This window comes from Tinamus guttatus, unplaced genomic scaffold (assembly GCF_059628265.1).
Source record: "Tinamus guttatus ecotype Peru unplaced genomic scaffold, ASM5962826v1 Tinamus_guttatus_pri_ptg000242l, whole genome shotgun sequence".
NCBI lineage: Eukaryota > Metazoa > Chordata > Aves > Tinamiformes > Tinamidae > Tinamus > Tinamus guttatus.
The window spans coordinates 20,679-42,746 of record NW_028288776.1 but is presented as its reverse complement, the minus strand read 5'-3'; the positions used below and the strand labels follow the sequence as shown (position 1 = coordinate 42,746).

Genomic DNA, 22,068 nt, shown 5'->3' with positions numbered 1-22,068 from the left:
TGTGAGGTGACTTTACAGGAGTGTCTAAGGAAGGTACTATCTAGCTGTTGTATGCAAGGTTAGACTTGCAGCATGCTGTAAAGTTGCACCTAAGGGCAAAGCTCTCCTACAGGGAACAGGGAGGCAAATGTCTTTCTAGGTTTTGATAGATAACTTTTGGTGAGGAAACTTACAATGTTTTATTCTCGTGTGTAGAGCTCTTAAACTCTTCCTATGTGTATCTGTATTAAATGCCTGACTTCCTACTGTTGTATGTTTTAATGCTTTTTTTTTTTTTTTTCTTCTTAACTGAAGAACTGACCTGCACATCCAAATGTGAACTGTAAAACAAATGTATTTTAGTCCATCATGAAGGTACACTGGTCAATAAGTATTGACATTTTATAAATACAAGTGCAAGCAGCATTAGTTCTGGATATGTCTCCTTAATAGCATCTTTTTCTCTTTATTTTTTTAACCCCTCAGGCTGGATGTACAATGAAGATCTTGGAACAAGTAGCTATATAAGCTTGCTGAAGATGTCTGTTCCAAATCGGCGAACTTCTATTATTGTTAACCCTCCTCCACCTGAATACATAAATAACAAAAGTGGTGGCTGTCAAACAAACCAACTTCAGTACTTACAGAGGGTGGTCATGAAAGCCATGTGGAGACACAACTTTTCCTGGCCATTTCATCTGCCTGTAGATGCAGCAGCACTGAATCTTCCTGTAAGAATAATATCAATATTGTATTGAAGTAAAATACTACAATGTGAATTACTGTTTATTTAAAAGATGAAACTCTACAGATCATGGAATACTGCTTTTCACTTTTTTTTTTTTTTTTTTTTTTTTTTTTTTTTTTTTGTACAAGGATTTACAATTAGCTCATGTTATTTTCCAGTTACTGGAAGGTTATAAAAGTAGTAACTAGATAATATGGTTTAGGCCTACACAGAGTGTGCCCCTGCTTATTAGTGGCATCTTAAGGAAAGACAAGCATTATCTAGATATTTAAATGCATTATCTCTAAACATGTATCAAGAATGTTTATTTCCCTCCACCCCGGAAAAGTATCAGTATTTTGAAGTCAGTGAGTTTGTCCCAATATCACAGAGAAGTTGAGCTTGGAAGAGATCTCTGGATATGTAATCTGGTTCAGCATGAGAATGACTGCAGTCCACTGACCTCAAGGGTATGAGCCAAGCACACAGTGACACTTTGCTTCCTTCTGTAATTTTAATGGCATTACAGGGCCAAGTTCTTCAAGAAAACTGCTTTCTCTGGCTCATTTCAAATGCTGCACCTTTGTTCCTTTGCTTTCTGAACTAATATTGTTTTACACAAGTATCCCTAAAGAAGCAGTAAAAGTGTTTGATGCAGGAAACTTCAGCATTTCTCACTTTTCCTTTTTGAGTTTCTAGAGGTTAGATTTTTGTCCCTGCTTCATCTGGGAGCAAGGACACTCAAAACAGATCTCTATCTGGATCTGTTTCTCATGACAAACTCCCTTGGTCAGGTTCTTAAAAAGCCCTGTCAAGGTTGCTGTCTACCTGCACATCCCTCTATCTTAGAATGAACTGTCACTTAAGGTTAATATTAAAGGTCATTCAGCCAGAATAGTGGCAACAATTGCAGCTGGCCTCAGGACACTTCTGCCTCTTTGGATTTCTGAGGAAGCCACTTATGTTGCTAAATAATATGTATTTTAGTTTTAACCTTTCACAATTAACAAGAAAATTTCTGTTCTGTGACAAGGAGAGTAAATGGCTTTGCATTTGCTTTGCTTCTCTGTTCCAAGTGTTAGATGTAGAATGGACAGACTTGACTAGCTCTGTTTTCCTACTGGTGTTTTGAACTCAAATATTGTACACTTATTATGTAATTAGATTCACAAAAACAGCCTTTAAGGACAGCTTCTGAAGGCTTTTCATTAATTGGTGACGACTTCAGAAAGCTATTCTGTGTGTGCAAACTTTATAGTGGTTATATTAATGTTTGGCTTATTAAATTCACCAGTAGGAGTGAGCATTTAAAGCATTTAGCTTTAAACAATTCTACTAGGGTAATACATTAGATTGTGATGCCTTTGAACAATCTTACTGCCTTGTTACTAGATATACAACATGGTAGATAAGTATTAAATCTGCACCTGGGCCAAAAAAAACAGGTTCTCCCTTATTAGTCAACAAGCAAGCAGCTATCTGTCTTCAGCTCTCTCCCCTTGTCCTGTTCTGTAAGATGCTATGTCAGGTAAGCTGCTTGGAGTTTAGCAAAGTAGTACATATACTTTTCATAAGTCCTATTATCAGTACAGCTAGTATAACTTGGGAGCGTACTGGAAAGAGTATATTCTTTAGCGCTTTAAACATTGTGGAGAAAGTTGTAGGAAAGGAGGAAATGCAAGGTTAAGAGTTCCTGAACACTTACTTTTATGGTACCTGTGACTACTGAAAAGTTTTCCTTCTAGCATAACAGTTTATCTTTTACAATTTAATTTTCCTAACTACATCTGTAACCACCTTCACATCCAAGTATTTACAGTATTTCTTGAATTATTTACACTATTTTATAACCACAGGATTATTACAGTATCATAAAGAAACCTATGGACTTGAGCACAATTAAAAAGCGGCTGGAACACAATTACTACACAAAAGCTGCAGAATGCATTGAGGACTTTAAAACCATGTTTTTGAACTGCTATACATATAACAAGGTATGTGAAATAGAATGGCATGCTCTTACCAATAAGCAACAATATTGAACAATACAAGCAGGCAGTTATTCCAGCTAGCACAAAATTTGTCAGTCTGATTTTTCAGAATGAAAAGTGCCAGTCACTGTGTCAGTGAGTCTGCTGTTCAGCACCTGAACACACAGGATGTTCTGAACAAGGATTCTGCTTGAAGTGTCTCTAGGTTTGTTAGGCAGCTTATGAACAGCAAAGTATAGTTGTTATACAAGTTCAAGGCTGACTATTGTGAATCTTTCTAACTTTCTCCAGTAAGTCTGATGGACTGATCTAACCCAAAATGAGCTGCCTGCTGTGTTTGGATGCTTTTGGCTGCCTTTTAGCACTCTGAGCTTTAACATCTTTCTTTAGAACATGAAAAGGAGTATGCTCTGTCTTCTTCCTTTACTGGGAGAAATATGTGGATGTATGAAGAAGGAGGATTGTGCAAGGGGAGAAGTAGCTACTACTTTAAATTAAGAAGATGCTTGTAACTAAATGAATGGGGCTGGGGGGAGAAGGGGAAGGGCTTAGGTCCTGCTGTGATTCTGGTGACTTACTCCAATTGCTGGAGACTGAAAACTGGTTAGTAGAAAAAGCAAGCTTGCTCTTATAGCTTCCCCTGTACTCTGAACATGACTGACTGTATTTTACAGCCAGGTGATGACATTGTGTTTATGGCACAAGAACTTGAAAAAGTATTTTTGCAGAAGATAGCACAAATGCCACCAGAAGAAAGAATAGTGATCCTCAGCACAGGGAAGAGAAAAGGAAAGAAGGCAGAAGGTAGGGATGTTCCTACTGTTTTGATAGCAGAGTAGACCATTGTGAGCAAAGAAACACTTCTTGTTTTCCTGATTTTGGCCTTATAAGCAGATTTGTGCATGGAGTCTACTTCCCTGAAACAACCAACAGATTTCCATTTCAGAGAATGTCCTGCTTTTGCTTAGGGTTACATAATATTAGCTGATGGGTTTGAACAAGTATGAGAAATGAGCAGGATGATAGTTCTGAACAGCTACCTAACCTCTGTGCTGGAAAGAACCATCCCACAGAGAAACACTAATCTGAACTGTCTCTACACCAATGAAATAGGTCTGCAATACGTCTCTGCAAGATCTGCAGGAGCACATAAGCTTGCTTAAAGCTTAACTGTGCTCGAACTCAAACCTTCTTTGAACCCAATGCTGCTTGGCCTTTTTGAGGTATCTGTAGAGAATGACTTATTCTCCTCTTGGCAAAGATCTTTCCCAACTTTCAGCATGATGTTTTTGATACTCCCTCAGAGTAAATTCATAACTTCCTTGAAGCAGGGTGTCTAGCTGATATCTTAATGGCCTTGAATGAGTAAGTGCAAAGCATATGCAATTGCTTTGCTGTATACAATGCTGGTATTTGTTTAGCTTAGGGAGGAGGGGAAGAATACTCAGATAATTGCTTGATTTAATCATGGAAAAATTAATTACAATATTTAGAGCATAACTGGATTTTTTTAATGACAAAACAGAAATTCAGGAGCCCAACCCTGGAACTTCTAAACAAAACATGATTCGGGAACAAGCTGAAAGCAGTGAGCAGCCTCCAGTGATGACTCGAGAACTCCAGCAGGTCACACTAGCTCCTCTGTCTGCAGCTCACCTGCCTGCTCTGATGCCAGCTGCAGTGCCTATAACAAAAGTAAGTTACCTCATAATTTTTTTTTTTTGTATTAAGATGACTGTTCCAAGCACTTAATGGTAAAAACCATAGGAGCCAACTATACTGCAATATCTTTTCAAAACTTCTATTGAGATAGTAAAAGATTTGTTTTAGATATTCTGGATTCCTGCTAAATACTGGGGCATTACTACTAATTCTACTAAGGCAGCAGAGTTGGTGTTGATCATTTGGCATCTGTTTTATTTAAAAAAAAAAAAAAAAAAAGGTGGTTTAAAGATGTTGATCATAAAGAAACAAAGTGAATTTCAAGGTGGTCATTCTTGATGTGTATTCCTACACTTCTAAATGTTTCACATAGATGAAGACAGAGCCCTTTCATTGAGGGTTTGGCAATGTTTTTAACAATAAAACAAAGCTTTTTGTAAGATCTAATTAACTTAGGCTTTTCACTGTCAGTCAATTGCTTGGTTGCCAAAAATAACATGCTTACTTAAACACTATATAAGTAGTCTAAAAGCATTTTGTAACTCACAAATATTGGTAAACACCTGAAATCCAAATTGCACATGAATACATCCATTTTTCATTGGTTTAGTTTTGTTTGCACTCTTCCAATTATGAAGACATGTGCCAGTCTCTTCCAGTAAATACTGTCCCTTTAATGAAGGGTGAAGCACTGAGGAAAAGCATGTCTATTCTAAACAAAATGTGACCCAAACTAAAGAAAACAAAGATAAATCTTATGTGTAAGGCCTGCAACCACACCTAAACTGATTTGCAGTCACTTTTTCTGTGCTTTCCCCCAACACTAATCTTGTGCCAACTTTATAACCTACCAGCTTCCTGGAATCTTCTCATGGCTTAAAAATGGACCACAGCCTGACCTAGAGTACACTCTGTTCTCATCTTTACCAATCAGTGCCAAGTTCTGTCTTTAAATGTGACACTATGTAGGCTTTCAGACTTCAGTTAAAAATTCGATTTTTAGGAGCTGTAGAAGTTGAGATATTTTCTTAGAATTTTTTGCTTAGTTTCAAAGCTGTCTATTCTCTCACTGTTCTGGATACCTGTGTTCTAAATAACTGTAAAATCATTTTCTAGGCTAAAAAAGGTGTGAAAAGGAAGGCTGACACTACAACTCCTACTACTTCAGTATTCACAGAAAGTGAATCTTCTGCAACATTTAGAGGAAAAAAAGCTGTTAAAACTTGCAGAGGAGAAAATGAATATACGGTACCAAGTAAGCTTCTGAAGAAGGCTTTTCCAGATTCCCAACAGTCACGTAAAATTTGTAAAAAGGTTCGGTTATCAAAACAGCTAAAACACTGTAATGAGATACTTAAAGAAATGTTTTCCAAGAAACATGCAGCATATGCATGGCCTTTTTTAAAACCTGTGGATATTGAATCCTCCATTGCTGAGAAACAGGGGACCACTAAATGCCCTATAGACCTGGGAACCATTAAAGTAAGTATGTTTTGTAGGGAATTGGGATATGTATGTTTGCTTCAATAGCTTCTGTTCTGAGTGGATTGAAATATTGTTAACTGAAAAGGCATCGGGAAAGCTGCTTCTCATTTGAAAGGGTTAATGGGCACAGAACCTGTACACACTTTTTCGTCAGTTCTAAATTGCAGCTTACTGAAGAAAATGTCTTTTGAGCCAGTGAGGCTCTGTGCACAGTGGCTAATTTATTTGTTGAACATTTGTTGAACATGTTTAATAAAAGCACTAACAGGAATTACCCTCCTGTATGAACCACTTCTAAGCAAGCTGCTTTCAAAATGTGTTTATTATCTTTCAGTCTGCCTGCAAAATGCTATTCTTCCATTTTAAACCACAAGGTAGTTCTGTGGCGTCAACTTGTGCTCCAGTCAGAATATCATTATCTTTGTTGAAGGGAACCTTAAAGCACCAAATATTTAAAAGCTGCTTTCAGTGTTTCTGTAAAAAGGGATCTTTCTAGTTGGAGATATCAGTGGCCAGTGTTCTGGAAATAGTGGGCATATCTGTCTTGTGTTGAACTACTTAACCAAAGTAAGACCTAATATTGGGAATAGAGCTGAATTTCAATAGTTGATTGAAAGAGCTTAAAAACTGCTTGCACAGTACAAAGGCCACTACCAACTTCCAGCCAATTATTTTTACTCCAAAAGTAGTTAGAGAAGGCTTTGTAGATATATACTTAGAATCAAGCAAGTGACTAGATAAAATCAATGCTGAAAATAAAACCTGACCAGATAAAATCAGAACTGCACAAAATCACAGAATGGTTGTGGTTAGAAGGGACTTATGGATCATTTAATGCAACCCTCCTGCTAAAGCAGGAACACCTGTGGCACAGGACTGCAACCAGGTAGGCTCTTAGTATCTCTAAAGAAGGTGGCTCTGCAACTGTTCTGGGCAGCCTGTTCCAGTGCTGTCACTCCTTTTTGTCTTGATATGAAAGAGCTGAAAAATAGTACTAGAGCAAGTGTAGTTCATCAGCTGTTCAAAAGGGGAAATTCTAGTATTTTGTTACAGTGAAGTCTTTGTGATGGCTGTTTTTTTATTTATTTTTTATTTTTTATTTCCTATGCTGAGGCAAGCCGCTTTTGATGCTTAATGTTAATTCTTGTTCCTTCTTTATTGTCCTGCTGGTTCATGGTGATATGCTCTAGCTCTAAAGTTAGAAGCCCTAAATATGCCCTCATTTTCTTTCCTCATAGAAGAAAATGGATAACTCTGAATATAAAGATACACAAGAATTTGCCACAGATGTTAGATTAATGTTTATGAGCTGCTACAAACATAATTCTCCAGACCATGAAGTAGTTGCTATGGCAAGAAAGCTTCAGGTGAGTTTTCACACAGGCCAGACTGAAAACAAGGTAGCAGATTCCCTTGTGATCATATGCCCTGATGCAGCATCTATTGATGTTGCTAACTATGATATCACTTGTTTTCCAAAGCTACGCAGCAAGGGCTTCATAACATTCCTAAATCTGAAAGAAAGTGCTAATCTCTTTACTATTCCTGAACTTTTCCTATTTTCAGGATGTTTTTGAGATGCATTTTGCCAAAATTCCTGATGAGCCCGTTGCAAGTGTTTCTCCATCACAGCCCACAAGAGAAATAACAAAGACTTATTCCAGTGAGAGCAGCAGTGATGAATCTTCAGTAGAAAAATCATCTGAGGACTCTGAAAATGAGCAAGCAATGCACCTGGCCAAGCTTCAGGAGCAAGTAAGCAATAGCACTCAGAAGTGCCTGACAGCTGTAACCTGTCTCTGGTAGTGCCACTTGTAGTTCTCCATCCTCACACTTAGTATCAAAGGTCAGTATTTTAAAAATGCAATGTTCTGGACTTTTTTAACACAGCTTTGTTTTCTGAAGGAAGCATCTCCAAACTTCATCTACAAGTGAACATTCTGTTAGCAAATACAAACTATTTATCTACTCTACTGAGTTTAAACAAGTTTGTGTCAGCTTCTTCTCCAGAACTGCGTTAGTTGCTCCAACTAGCCATTTCATATTGCACAATATATTGGATTTATGGGCTGAAGATGTAGAAGACAAGTCCCACTAGCCTGGTTCAGTAATTTTTAAGGCATAATTCAATAAAGCATTTACACTTTCCAAATGCCTGAAATTAGAGAAGGTTGTTGGACACTCCTATAGTGATTCTAGTGTTTTTTTTATCTTCATAGGATGTTAAAAGACATATGCTGAGAACTACTGTTAAACACCTGCTTAAAATATGTAGCCTTGCATCTTCAGAAGACCTAGTCTGCCTGTGACTAATGTATATGACAGTAAGATGCTTGGAAAACAGGCATTCTATTAATAATCATTCAGATGCCATAAATGTCCTGTGATACTAAGACTTGTTTGTTTCTGTTACACTACCTAAGACTCAGAGGTTTTTTTGTCATTGCTTTAAACAGCTTAAAGCTATGTACCAGCAGTTGCAGGCTCTGACAAGAACATCCTTACCTAGATTGAGAAAGAAAAAAGGGAAGACAAAGAGAGAAAAAAAGAGGAACAAGGAAAAAGCCAAAATAAAAAGCCTGATCCAGAGGAAGAAAAAGCTAAAACACAAGAAATCTAAGCAAAAGCTGTCTTTAAACATGTAAGTGTGGGGGGACTTGTATGGGTGCCAAATTAATTCAAATTGCTCTTACCACAGTAAACTTTTTCTCACAGTCAATCAAAGAAATCCATGCAGCACATCTTGTTGGCACGTAAGTCAGAAGATGAAGATGGTGCCAAGCCTATGAATTATGATGAAAAAAGGCAGCTGAGTTTGGACATAAATAAACTCCCTGGAGATAAGCTTGGAAAAGTAGTCCATATAATACAGTCAAGAGAACCTTCACTGAGGAACTCTAACCCTGACGAGATAGAAATAGACTTTGAAACTTTAAAAGCTTCAACACTCAGAGAATTAGAGAAGTATGTGGCAGCTTGTTTGAAAAAGAAACCAAAAAAGCAACATGGTATGTATGTAGTGTAAAGGATGCCTGAAAATGTAGATTTGCTCTGTTTGGCTGTGTTAACTTCTATTTCACATGCAGCTAGAAAAACAACAAAATCGAAAGAACAAATTAATTTTGAGAAGAAACAAGAGCTAGAGAAGAGACTACTGGATGTCAATGGTCAGCTAAACCCAAAGAAGCAGAGCTTCAAATGTAATGTGGATCTTTCTCTTTGTAATTTGGGATACCAACATCTTAAAATGGGATTGTCTTGGGCCTGTGTGTGTACTTTCTTGTTTGTTTTTGGAGAGGGGGGTTGTTATCCATTCAGGGATTTCTCCTCAGCATGTTTAAGCCAAGCTTCCCCTGCTAGCCTCTAGACTTCTTGGTATGTTAACTTGGGCACTAGCAGCAACTTGTCCTGCCTAAAGCCTTTTCCTTAGGCTTGAGACTAACTCTTTATTAAAAGGATAAATGATAGCTCTGTCACTTCTGTAGTATGATAAAAGCTGTAAGGATGAGAGTGGTGAAGGTGTAACCTCATGTGGCATCCTCCATCTGATAGCCAATAGCTAGTAGAGGCATCAGGCCCAGTTGAGGAATGACACTCCATCACTAATCCTGTTTTTCTGGATTAGACAGTCAAAACCTGGCTAGGTATTTTTCAAGCACTGTTTCTCTACCACCCCCACACTGTGGACTGAATGTATATGCTTGGTTTGAAATTTATTTTCTGGGACTTACAGAAACCGAAGAATAACTAACTTTGCTCATATGCAGTAGTAACAATTCTGCATCACTGACAGATCTGCTGCCTTCCTTTAGGCTTAAGGAACTGCACTAGGAAATGCAACATGGTTGTCCAGGCTTTTCAGTGGCAAGAACAGCAGTAAAGCACATGCCTGACCAAATCCATACTTACTGATAGTTCTTAGTCATGGACAGATCAGTGCAGCTAATGCTACTGTTACAGGTTGAGATGTTCATTGAACTCCTGAGTGCTATTTTTGCCCTTTATTGAATATCTAATAAGTTCCTATGTAAAACAACTAAAAGCAGCCCTTCAAAATGTAGGCTGACATCAAGCATGAGCTCAGGCAAGTCTGTCTCGTGTACATGGTGGCTGGAAAACATCCCAGAAAGAAAAGCTGTAAGTGGCAGATAAACCAATTGCTATTAATGTTGGAGAGGGAAAGCAGGCTAGGGAATCTTTACTGTTAGTACTTAGCCTACAGCCTTTCTTGAAAACGAGAAGGCATGTTTAAGCAATTTGCGTCCAGGGAAACAGCTATACTTGTGGCTTTGCATTTTTCAAAACCTCACCAGAGCAACACATTTAAAGAACTGTTTTTGACTGCACAATCACTGTAAATTTGAAGTTAAATCAGCCCTGCAGAGGCAAAATAGTCAGATGGTGGGGAGGTGGCAAAAGATGACATCCTACAGTACATATGGCTTGGGAAAGAAAAGAGCTGGCTATAGACAAACTTCAGCGTGCAAGTCTGGGAGTGGCAACAAGTACAGGAAAAAAAAATGCTTAGCAGCTGCAAGACTTCTGGCTAAAACTGTGCTTGACCTGGTCTGAAGGCGACTCACATCCTAATTTACCTTAGTACTGTATGTGTGGGTTCCTCTTTGGATTTTTCACTCATACAGCTGTCTTGTAGGTGGTAAATCTCCCTCTATGAAAGTCTTAAATGTTTAATTGAGCTAAATGGATTGTGGATGGGGGCATGGCATAAATCTACAAGCGATATGGCAGCACAGCCCTCCACTGGGTACCTCACTACTGAGTATTCTGGGTCTGTGTGTGTTGTGCTGCATTTGTAGTGTTTTTTTTTTTTTTTTTTCCCCTCCTTGCAGTTGAAAATAATGCTGAGCCCTGTATCGGACCTAGCCGCCTGAGCGACAGCAGCAACAGCAGCAGCTCCTCGGACTCCGGCAGCAGCACTAGCAGCGCTTGCAGCTCCTCAGACAGTAGCGACTCCGAATCGGGTTAGATAACCTCCTCGTGGCTGTGTAGGCAAACCTCTGCCCTGTGACTTGCTATGCCTGCTTGTTCCCAATGCTTACTGAGCATTTTAGCCATCCTTCTAGGCTTGCTTTATGCTAAGGCCAAACTTCAGTGCTATTAAAAGTCTTAATTGCAATGTTATACCCCTGTTCATGTTTTTTTTTTTTTTAATTAATGATGAAATATCTGCTTGCTTTAATTTATCAGTGAGCAACCTAGAAAAAAATCTGCTAGTAAGAGATCTGTGTACCTATTCTGGAAATTTGGCTATCAGCCTATAGCTTATCTATGTCTTCATAATTTTGAAATGTATTTTTTTAATCTTCTGGTTTGTGATGTGAAGGAAGCATTAAACATTATTAAACTTATTAAACTTTTTTTTTTTTTTTTCCTCCCAGAAAGGAATTATCAGGAAAGTTTTAGATGAGATTCTTTTCAAAATAGTTGAGACTTACATGTATAAAACCCCAACCTGATTCCATGAGATTTTGGAAGTTACAGCTCAGATGGTGGAAAAGGTCTGGTGGGATGCTACAAATAGCTATAAACTCTATCCTCAAATTTAGGCTATTTAAGGTGTCAAGCTTGTTCAGGGACATTATAGCGCTTCCAAATACCAGCCTTCTTCACACAGAAGCTTTTGTCCTTCTGGGACATGATATATCTGCTAAGTGTGAGGGCTACAATTTAGATATGTCTGAGAGAACAGTCTAAGGTGAGATGATTTCTGCGACTGTTTGTAGTACAGGGAAGCCATCACAGAAACATTCTTGGTAGCAAAGATCTTGATCCTGTGACAACCTGCAACTGGCCTCTTTGTATAGCCTTGAAGCAGATCTCTACATACATCAAGCTCAACCAGTCTAAGTATTCAGAATAATGTTCCTTTCTCTGGGAGATTTGATGCTCTAGGTACAACTGTAACTCACACAGTATATGTGTGAAAAAAGCAGCATATGATTTCTTTTTTTTTTTTTTTCCCCTTCTACCTCACTCTGCCCACCTTGCTTTATTTGCATTTACAGAAACATGCTCAAAACAGAACAGAAGCAGGCAGAGTTGTCCACTTTCAATGGAACAAGTTAAGGTAAACTGATTGGGATGGATAAAAAGTGTTTGCCCTAACCTAAGTTTTATTAAATACAGTAGTATTGGAAATGACAGAAGCTGTTTTGTTGCTAGGGAGTAATGAATGTAGCTTGAACACTGTGCTGTATGGGATGCATGGAGATGTGAAATCTGCTGCTTGTTCCAAGTAGCTTAAGTAGCTGTGCAGACAGTGGGCTGGGAGAACTCCTGAGGTTCTCGCCTCTTCCAGATATCCTGGTAGTTTAGTGTTGTGCGAAGAAGGGAAAACACAAGAGGCAAATGTTATTTGGTCATTTCTGTACTCCCTTTTCTGAAAGCTGTACAAACACTACTCAATCACCTTTTCTCTAACTATGGTATTATAAGCAACAGCAAAGTATTACGTAAAACTAGGGCTTAATGCTTCTAATGTCAAACTGTTTGACTCACCTGTGAATATAGTGAGTGTTATTTCTTGCTAGAGCTCGCTCTCCTTCTTACATTGCTCTTAGTTAGCAGGGATAGAGACATCAGACTTCCAAGCACTATTACAGCACAGCCTTCATTATTTCAGTAGACTAATTTTGTTTTAAATGAAAAAGTATTAAAAATTTACCCTGATAGAGGAAACTAGACTGTAAGCTTAACTTACTATCTCTATTTGGCAGCTCCTTGGGCATCTTTATAAACTCCAGCTGAGGAGATGAAGACACAAGATGTAGTTTTGCTAAAAAGTTCAGTCTCTGCAATGACAGAACAACAAAAACTTGAAACAGATATAGGAGTTAAGCTTCAGTTCGGTCAGCTATACCAAACCCTTGCTTCCTATCAGCATCAAGCATAAAACCTCAGAACAAAATGCAGTGTGATGTTTTGATTGAATTCTGTCTACCAAGGAAGTGCATTTTACCTTGCGGGGTTTTGTCTACTCATCTAAGCTCCTAACAATGTGCTAGTCTTACAGCACAAGTTCTGTAGTGGAAATAGTGGTTGAGTAGAGGGATGGGATTAAACTAGTATTTGAAAAAGAGAGACTATATTGCTGAAATTTCTTTCCAGAGAATGCCATTGTCTTTACAGGGGATGTACTGCAATGCTGCTCCACAGTTGCAGTCTTCACCACGTCTTACTCGTAGCTTGCCCAATGAAGGATCATCTGAAACAAAGCAGCCATCTCCCAATGTACTGCAGAGGTTTCAGACATTACAGAGTAGGTCATTCAAATCACCAGAACAAAATACACAGTTTCCCTCAGGTAAAATCATTATGTCAAGGAACATAGTTATTTTCCAGTGAAGGAAAGAAGGGCTGGGAAAACTGTTGATGTTGCCCAAGGAACTTATCTTGAGGTTTTTGATTGTTATCTGGTTGGTAATGTTGAAGTCTCTCGCAAAGGTCTCTTGTACCTTTTAAAAAGGCATGACTGTAAATATGAAAAGTGTAAACACACCAAAGATTAGTTGGGATTTTAGATTACTGGGGCAGTTTTTGTAGAACAGAATAGCATTAAAACAGCACTGCTCCTGCTCACTCAGTAAAGGGAGGCAGCAACTAGAGAGGAAATGGAGAGTTTCTTGATGAATCTAGGGCTGAAGTTAAGACATTTAAACCCACTCCAACCACCCTGAAGTCATGGTCTAGAATACCTATTTGCTGAATTTAAGGCTTGCTACCCCAAACCTTCTGATCTGCCCACTGTTATCTAGACATACATCAAATACAAATTGCTTAAAAAGATGATCAAGAAGTAGCCATTTTTTTTATCTTCTCTCCTGTATTATAAAATGTCTACTATCTTTAGATTCTAAGAGTTAGTGGTAGAAGATAGCTTGAGGTGGTAGCTGACTAACTATTTGTGAACTTAATTAGGAGACTTACTTTTAATTAGTAAGTCTAGCAGAGCTAGGATACATATCTTCATATCTAGTTACTCTGTAGTTTTAAATATTAACCTAATTGAGATGTTGTAGGACTGTCCTCTGTCTGATAGAAATCATCATCTCCCTTCTTTCCTAGGTATAATCACAGCTCCACCTGCTCTGCATGACAGTCCAGTCCAGCAAATGCTTCAGACTACTCAAAGGACAAATCAGCCTCTTGCCACCCCATGCACTCACACTCTGCTAGAGGTGAATGCAGAGTTCTGTAATGGATTCATCTTCAGTAAATTGTGTTCCCCCCCCCCCCCCAAGTATATACTTGCTCCTTTAAGTATGATCTGATACTGTAGCACTCTTGGCTTGACCCAGACCCAATGAAGGCCACTCCAGGTTTATAGCAAATCTCTTGTCTAAAACTCTACTAATAAAGTGATCCTGTTGACCCTTAATAGGGTAAGAACCCATTCCCTGTTGGCCACTACACAAGGGAAGAGTTTGGCTGAGGAATATATGTTTATAATGCAATATGTTTCTTTTCCCTCCAGTGCTATAGCTTAGATTTTTGTAAGCCTTGCAGAAATATATGCCTGTTCTAAGTCTGTCTTCTTGCTGCTATATAAGAAGAAACAACATTTTAAGCACTTTAAGGATATTTTGAAATCTAATTTCCCTTCTAGGTATCTGATACAACTTCCCAGATAGATGTTACTCACTGCACTAAGCAAGTTGAGAAAACAGTAATAAATCCAGACAAATCAAGTAAACTTCAAAACAACAGTGATGACTTATGGATTTTGAAGCAGCAGTTCTGTCAAGAAAAAAGTATGTACTGTCATTAAAAAAAAGTGTAACTGAGATCAGGGGTATAAAGTTAGAAAGCATATGTAAACCTCCCTTAATGTACAAGTGTTCAGCATTTTATTTAATAAGTTTGGAAAATATGGTGTAGGGAGCACTTTTTGCATTTATTCTTCCTTTTTTCTTAAGTCTTTGCTGCTTTTTTTTTGTTTTAATATAAAGCTAAACAGACACTTCGTTCTTGCTCCGTGTTAAGACTGTAGAGCAATTTTTTAATTATTATTTTTATTTAAGGACTTAATTTTCTGAGTTTAAGATTAGGAATAAGCAACCTAGTCTTTTATGTAGAACTTGGTTAGGCTTTAAATCATCTTATGCAGAAGCTCCATGGCACTCTTTCCCTTGAAAGATTGTTTTGTGTGCATTGACTTACCACCATGGGCTTTTGGAGGTGATGGAGATCTGCCAGAGTAAAGGAATGTCAAATAACTCTTTGGCACATAACAAACTGATAAAACTCACTGATCTTGGAATTAACACAATAAAGAAAGTTAAGTGGCTAAGGCACTGCATACTTCTGTAACACTGTGGTATTTCAGGAAGTCACCGTGCATGAGATACTCATCTAAAACGGGTCGCAGGAAATGTCAATGACACACGTAGAATAGTGCAGATACTAGACTAAAAAGGTGCCTGAAAGCCAAGTTCCATACAGGAATGTGTATTTAAATATGAAGACTTATAAGATGGAGATTGATCATCTATGCTGCTACGGGCCTACTTAGTAGAAACTATACATGTCTAGAAACACACAGCTTCTAGAAGAAAAGAACCAAATGGTGTGGACATGATTTTTTCTTTTTAACTCTCCCTTTCCAAATTTCTTGCATATGGTTGAGCAGGGGATGAAATATGCTTCTGAAAACTTGACTAAGCTTAAATCTTATCACTTAACTGTTGTCAAAGAATATTGCTGGATAACAAAGGGTTGTATTAAATCAACTCTAAAAGTAGAGACTTAGTCTTCTACTGCTTTTTTTAGTATTTGTGTGCTCTTAACATGCTTATATGTACATAGTCCTGATCCCTTTTTTAGGATCTTAGCAGATGGAACTGGTACCTGTTTTCTAGGAACTAGGCAACTATCTTAACTAGCAATGTTTTGGGGTCTTCTGCCATTTTAACTTTCTGCACTGTAAACCGGATGACTAACTGTATCGATATCCTAGTGTTCTCTGAGGATGTTAAAGGACTAGGAAAATTACTAGGAGTTCAAAATAATTGTTTAATATTTGTAAGGGAGGGAAAAAAAAGCTAGCTATTGGAAAAGCTCTCTCCTTTCTATATTTGTTTACTGTTTAGCCTCTATTCCTAATAATTTTCATCATTTAGTTTGCACTGCCCTGCTATGCCTCAAATTCTGTGCGGAGAAAAGTAGGGGAACTCTCTAATGATGATTCTGCCTTCGAGCAACTGAGCTTCAGCATTATGTTACATAACACTGTTTTGTGAGTGCTCTTGTCTGCTCCCTTCCACGACACAGCGCTGCTCGGCTGTGCCCTGGCAGCGCTCAGCATTATCCCAGGAGGGTCCTGCTATTGTTAGTTCCTCCTGTGGAAAACTGGAAGGAGAAAGGAACAAACTTGTGGGGTTGCTTGGTTTGTTTTTTCGTTTATTTGTTTTAAACAACAATATGAAAAAACTGCTAGCCTGGAACTGTTGTATAGTCACAAATCTGTTGTTAACTGGAGAGTAGTTAGTGTTACATGTATCTATTTAGAGCAAATCAGGGGAACTAACTCTAATTTGGTCTGGATACTTAAATCATCATTAATTTTGTAAAGAATTCTACTATCTTAGGCATTTTTATGAGGTTTCCCATCTCTAAAATAGGAGCTTTTTGATTTTAAGCTCATGATACCTCAGATACTATGGGTACAGGCTTGGTGCTGCATATCACTGAACTCAGCAGTGCCTTGTTAAGAAGCTTAATTTGTGAAATAACCTGGTAATCACAAACTTTCTTTAAGAAATGCATTTTTTAAAATTTATTTATTTATTTTTGTCTTAAAGGCTTTAAAGCAATTTTCTTACGTAATAGTAAGGCTTGCAGCATATCAGAACCGTTCATCTGTATTTAGTGTTATCAAAAGAGTAATTCTGGTTTGCCTGGCTTTCCTCATCCTTCACAATAAATGGAGCACAACACAAAGTATTTATGCATCTTGTAGGCTAGTAGAAGTGTAGTGCTGAGCTTTTACTGGCTGACCTACTTGTCTAAAAAAGCAGAAATAGGCAGTGTGTAGAGCTTTAGGCAGCACGAGTTTACGTGATGAATGAGATCAGTTAGTGAACACTGCTGGAATCAAAATGGAAGTGCGTGGGGTGGGAAGGAGACAGGAGGTAAGATACAAGGTGCTGCAGTCAAGGACTTTCTGCCAAAATGATTTGGATGTTTTGCTGGGAGACCTCTAAGAACTGCATGTTAATTTCTCAGCTAGATTTATTTAACTTAATTTCTTCACCCACCTCAAATTGGAAAGAAACTTTTCAGTTTGGTCTGAGCTAGGAAATGTACCTGCATTTGGGACTATTTTTGCCTTTAAAAATAAATAAATAAATACAATAACCCAGTAGTGTAAAACTTTAAGCTAGTTTCTAGAATGGCTAAATTTATCACTTAAATTTGAGGTAACAATCTATAAAACTCAGCATCACCAGTTTTTTATTTTGCGCTCCCCCACTTCTCTCCTTCCATTAGGTCATTCTGACACATCTACCACTGGTAAAAACCCATTAGAGCCAGAATCCCAGGTTCTTCCTAAAAAGGTAAGAGTATTAACCAAGTCCTGTTGAGGAGAAGAATCTGGATATATGCCTGTAAGGATCAGAAGCTCCCTACCATGGATGGTTCTCTATAAATCCCATCTCTTGTGACTTTAATGCGTAGTATCTGATTGGTCGTGGACATTGTCATAATCTGTACAGCTCTTCCTCTTATTTGTAGTGCTAAACAAACAAAAATATCTCTGAACTCTAATGACAAATGTGTCCAGTCTGAATTAAAGTGCTTCTATGATTTTTCTTAGGGTATTTAGCTTTCAGAAAGCTATTAACTTCAAGTCAAGTCCAAAAACATACATTTCCTTCATATGTTTGGAGCAAGTTCCACGGATTGCCTTTTCTCCCTTAGTCAAGTTCCCGAAGCATTAGAATTTCTGCTAGAAAATTGGTACTTCTCAAGAATACGAGTTTTACGATGTTCTGCAAAGCAAGGTCTAATAGGACAAAAGAGTATTTAAAACAAGACTCACAAGCCTACTATAAAACTCTTGTTGTATAAGGAATATTCATAAAAATAGGAATTTTCGGGATTCAAATATTGTCAATGCTCCTTGCATGAGCGTAGTTTTGTGAGTTCTTGCTTTCAGGATTCATAGAATGGGTAGATGGGTCCTCGGAGAAAAGATACTGGGTGAAAAATAATAGCTGCAAATGCTAATAAAGGAAAAACTTTTTTTCCTAAGTTATCTCAAACCTGATGAGAAAACATATAGAAGTCTGGTTGGATTGCTGTATTTGCACTAATTTTCTATTGAAATAAAAAAGTTTCGTTGCAGATATTCTTAGGTAGATCCAGCTAATGTACTAGTGTAAGAACTAAATGTACAATGGATGAGGGAGAAAAAAAGAAACCTTAATTATTGCACTATATGTATTTTTTTCTTTAGGACACAGGAAGTAAGAATATAGATTCCTGGGTAAGCTTATGTAAAACGATGATGCTTCCAGCTCCAATAAAAACATCTGCTGAGAGCTTCAAACAGTTCAGGAAAGCAGCACTAGAGAAGAGGAGTGAGCAAGCCCAGGAGTCAACAAGGCCCCTGGTGCAAGCTGAAAGGGAACTGCAAAACCTTCCTCAAGGAAAACAGAGGTTTGTAACCACATATGTATAAACATTACTCTGATTTTTGCCTACTTCAATTATGTGCAGGGTCTGCCATCTGGATAGTTAAATGACTTTCTGGATTTGCTTCTGCTTATAAACAACAACAACAAAAATCACCTCAGGCTGATTAACTGATGCCATTATAATTCTTTAACGCTTATGTATCCTTGTGTATGATGTGAGGCACAGCCAGCTTTACCAACTGACAATGCTATTATTCAAAGTTGTATAATAAATATGGCTGTAAGGGATAGTGTCACAGTTGAAGAAGCATCTGGCTAGCGACAGTAGCTGTGCGGGAGCACTGATGTGATGCTTCATCTTTCAACCTCTACGAAAGTAAATTTACTAATACAACTCTGTTTCAGTAATCACTGGCTGAAAAATACTTATGGTATCTGCTATGTATTCTACTTGATTAGACAAAAAAAAAGAGGGAAAAGTAACAGTTTTTGAGTTAATAAATATCTTTAGCATGTGTTGCTTGCGCTCAAAAAGATTTTTACTGGTTGGCTAGCTATTCAGAAATGAGTAATCAGATTAGGCAATAGCCATATGTCAGATACCTACTTGAAGGACATGGAAAAAAAGGCTGTGGAACTCTACTACAGTTGTTCAGTGTCCTCTGTGCAGCCATAAAGACATTTGGTAGGCTATTGCCTTGGTATTCATCACCACTAACTTGTAGCTGCTACTAGAATACCTGTTTTAGGGGGTACCCACATCCCTAGTCTGAGGTCTATTATTAAGCTGAGTGGTATAAGTAACTGCCTGCTAATTGCTGCAGAATAGCCTGGAGAGCTGTGTGCTACCTTCTTGACACTCAGCTTTCAGAAATATTTTGTCCTTAGGTACTTTTTGTATCATCCGTTTAGTCCTGTAAAAGTTACGTCTAAGGTTGGTGGCTCAAATCTTTTGCTCTGTTATCCCAACACTGGTGTCTCAGAATTGCTCACTTGTTTGGAGCGTGTTAACTTAATAACTAGAGTATTTAAGAAAGGCTTAGAGAATAAAGAACTTGTTCTTTATTCAGAGAGTACAGCAAAGAAGGAGGACACCTTCAGTTTCACTATTAGTTTCCGTGAGAAGGAAATTCATCCAGGCCCGGGAGCTGCATGCACAGTATCCGTCTATCCAAGACACAGAAAAACATTAAGACCTCTGAGCAACTGTTAGACTTCCTGCAAGGATGAAAGTCCTGCACAGTATCTCTAAATTCTACAGAATTCCAGTTTTAGGAAACCTGTTGTTTCATATTCGGGATGTTTAATCTCGGATACTGCAATACATGCAAGGAATGTTGGCTCTTGAGGTTTTGTTTAAAGTCCTCCCTCCCAGAGGAACCCACGTGTACTTGAAGAGGCACCTTGCATCAGCACTCCCTCACTGCAACTTGTTAGAGATTATAGAGCAACTTGTGCCTAAATCTGCAAAAGCCAAGTCTCAGCGGACCGCACCGATGCTTCCCCTCCTCACCAACATGTAACTAGTGTGTCGTCCGTTCTAGGCGGCTGTCAAAGCTAATGGCTCTCCTGACTTTTCTTTTTTATGGCGTGATAGTTGCTCTTTGCTCTCTTTTACATCTTCTATAAATATTTCTCTGTAAGCCCCTAAATGGTAATGATTGGTGGATGAGACTACTTTCTGTTAAGACAACCTCTGCATCATCATCTAATGTAAGGGAAACATCTGTGGAACAAATTGTTTGAGATGCTTGCCTGAAATTTGTAAAGTCTAACTCAAAGTGCTAGTTGAAGAGGCAGAAGATTGATATAAAACATCACTGGCCAAGGAAGTACTAGTAACTTAAGTGTACGCATCTTGCAAGAAGTAGGATTTCATCTAAGTTATGTGCAGCACACAAATCCTACGTGTTCCATAGAATGGAACATAGAGAACCTCATCTTCCTGCAGTGTAAAACCCTATGCATGTACTTCTTGCACAGGAGTTGACATATAAAATGGCATCACACTTTAAATATTATGTGCTGATTTCTGCTGAATTCCCTTCAAGTGCAAATGTTTGTTATGAAAAAAAAAGATCAATTTTTACCCTCTACTTTTTTAAGGGGCCACGAAGCGGCAGGATTGGAAGCCATGGCAGCCAAAGAGTCAGACACCCGAAAAGGAGAGTGTAAGAGCAAACAACTGCCAGAAGTTCAGCAACACTCTCTTGCTCAAGATCGTAACTTGGCTAGAAAAATGGAACAAGAACGCAGGAGGAGAGAAGCAGTAAGTTGCTGGCTTTCCAGCCGATTTTGTTTCATTTTATTGAGAAAAGAAAATATGCTTTCTCAGGTCTTTATTTTGAAAGACCTGAACTATTGAAAAACACAGAACTCTGCTACCTGAAAAGTTGGTCCAGAAAATAAACCAGGTTTTCAGGTGATGTAGCATGAAAAGCTCTCTATTTGGTTCCATTACTCCCATCAGCTTAGAATAACTGCATGGTAATATCAAATTTTAAAGTGATGTTCCTGGTCTCTACATTACTTCAAACCAGAAGTCTTGCAAGTTGTCCATCTTCTCCTATGCACTGCATGTTAATAACAGTACTACTCATATTGTCCTGGTCTGAAATACCAAGACAGAGCGTTTTTAAAAGCATCTTACCAATTTGATCAGTATTGGTAAGGAAGGCACTTTAGTCACCCCTATTTCCCAGATAAAGTGCATGTTTGTTTTAATCCATAACATGGACAACTGAACGCAGTGTGATGAAGGTCACACTGGATTCACACAGGGTCTCCTGAAGCTTGCTTTCTGTGCAGCTGTTTTCAGAGAGGACTTTACAAGCTTACATGCATCTTGTTTGTGACAGAGGAAGCCTTGGGCGAAGGAGGATTTCATTTTTTTCCATCTTTAGTCTTTCTGTATTTGACCTGCATGGTATTTATTACATCTGACTGCACTGAAAATATATTAATTTTCCTTCTTACAGATGACTTGTACAATTGATATGAATTTGCAGAGTGATATTATGGCAACTTTTGAAGAAAATCTTGAATGAAAGCTGTAGTTCATGCAGAACATTGACACTACTACAAACTGTATAACTTTTAAAATGTACTGGTTATAAGCTTAAACATTAAAGAGTAAGTTGCTTTAAAATGCTTAATATTAAAAGCTTATTGGTATTTGAAGGACTTGTTGCTTGTTCATAATGAGATCTACATGTTGTGTTAGGCAGTGGAGCATAGTTGTTTTTCTGATTACTGTTATATCTTGCATACATAGGAGAAAACACCAGTATCTTGATTTCTTTTTAATTTTAAACTTGTTTTAAGATCAATTATTTTTCAGATATACTCATACTATATACGTGCGTTACACCAATGTTGGGTGGGAGGGGCCGACCCGGTTGAATCTCCCGCTCGGCTCTTTCCCCTGGGCCTTTCCTGCCCTCCTGCCTGTTGCTGTTCTGCACAGCCCTCCTGTGAGAAGGGGGTGCTCGTGCTCCCTACTAAGCACCCACTGGTGCCTCTCCTGTGGACACGCACCTGCCACGTACATCTCCTTTTTGCCTCC

At 38.3% G+C, this 22,068-nt stretch overlaps 1 protein-coding gene across 1 annotated transcript; it reads left to right on the top strand.

Moving 5' to 3' along the window:
• The first annotated feature begins 470 nt into the window (after positions 1–470).
• Positions 471–21,559, top strand: BRDT (bromodomain testis associated). Its single transcript, XM_088526006.1, is given in 19 exon segments — positions 471–710; positions 2,563–2,700; positions 3,372–3,501; positions 4,223–4,392; positions 5,476–5,841; positions 7,083–7,211; positions 7,411–7,599; positions 8,301–8,485; positions 8,560–8,852; positions 8,931–9,044; positions 10,695–10,826; positions 11,871–11,932; positions 12,973–13,168; positions 13,930–14,042; positions 14,471–14,615; positions 17,353–17,420; positions 18,323–18,525; positions 20,610–20,772; positions 21,482–21,559. Coding segments are annotated over 19 exon segments (3,114 nt in total).
• The last annotated feature ends 509 nt before the right edge of the window (positions 21,560–22,068 follow it).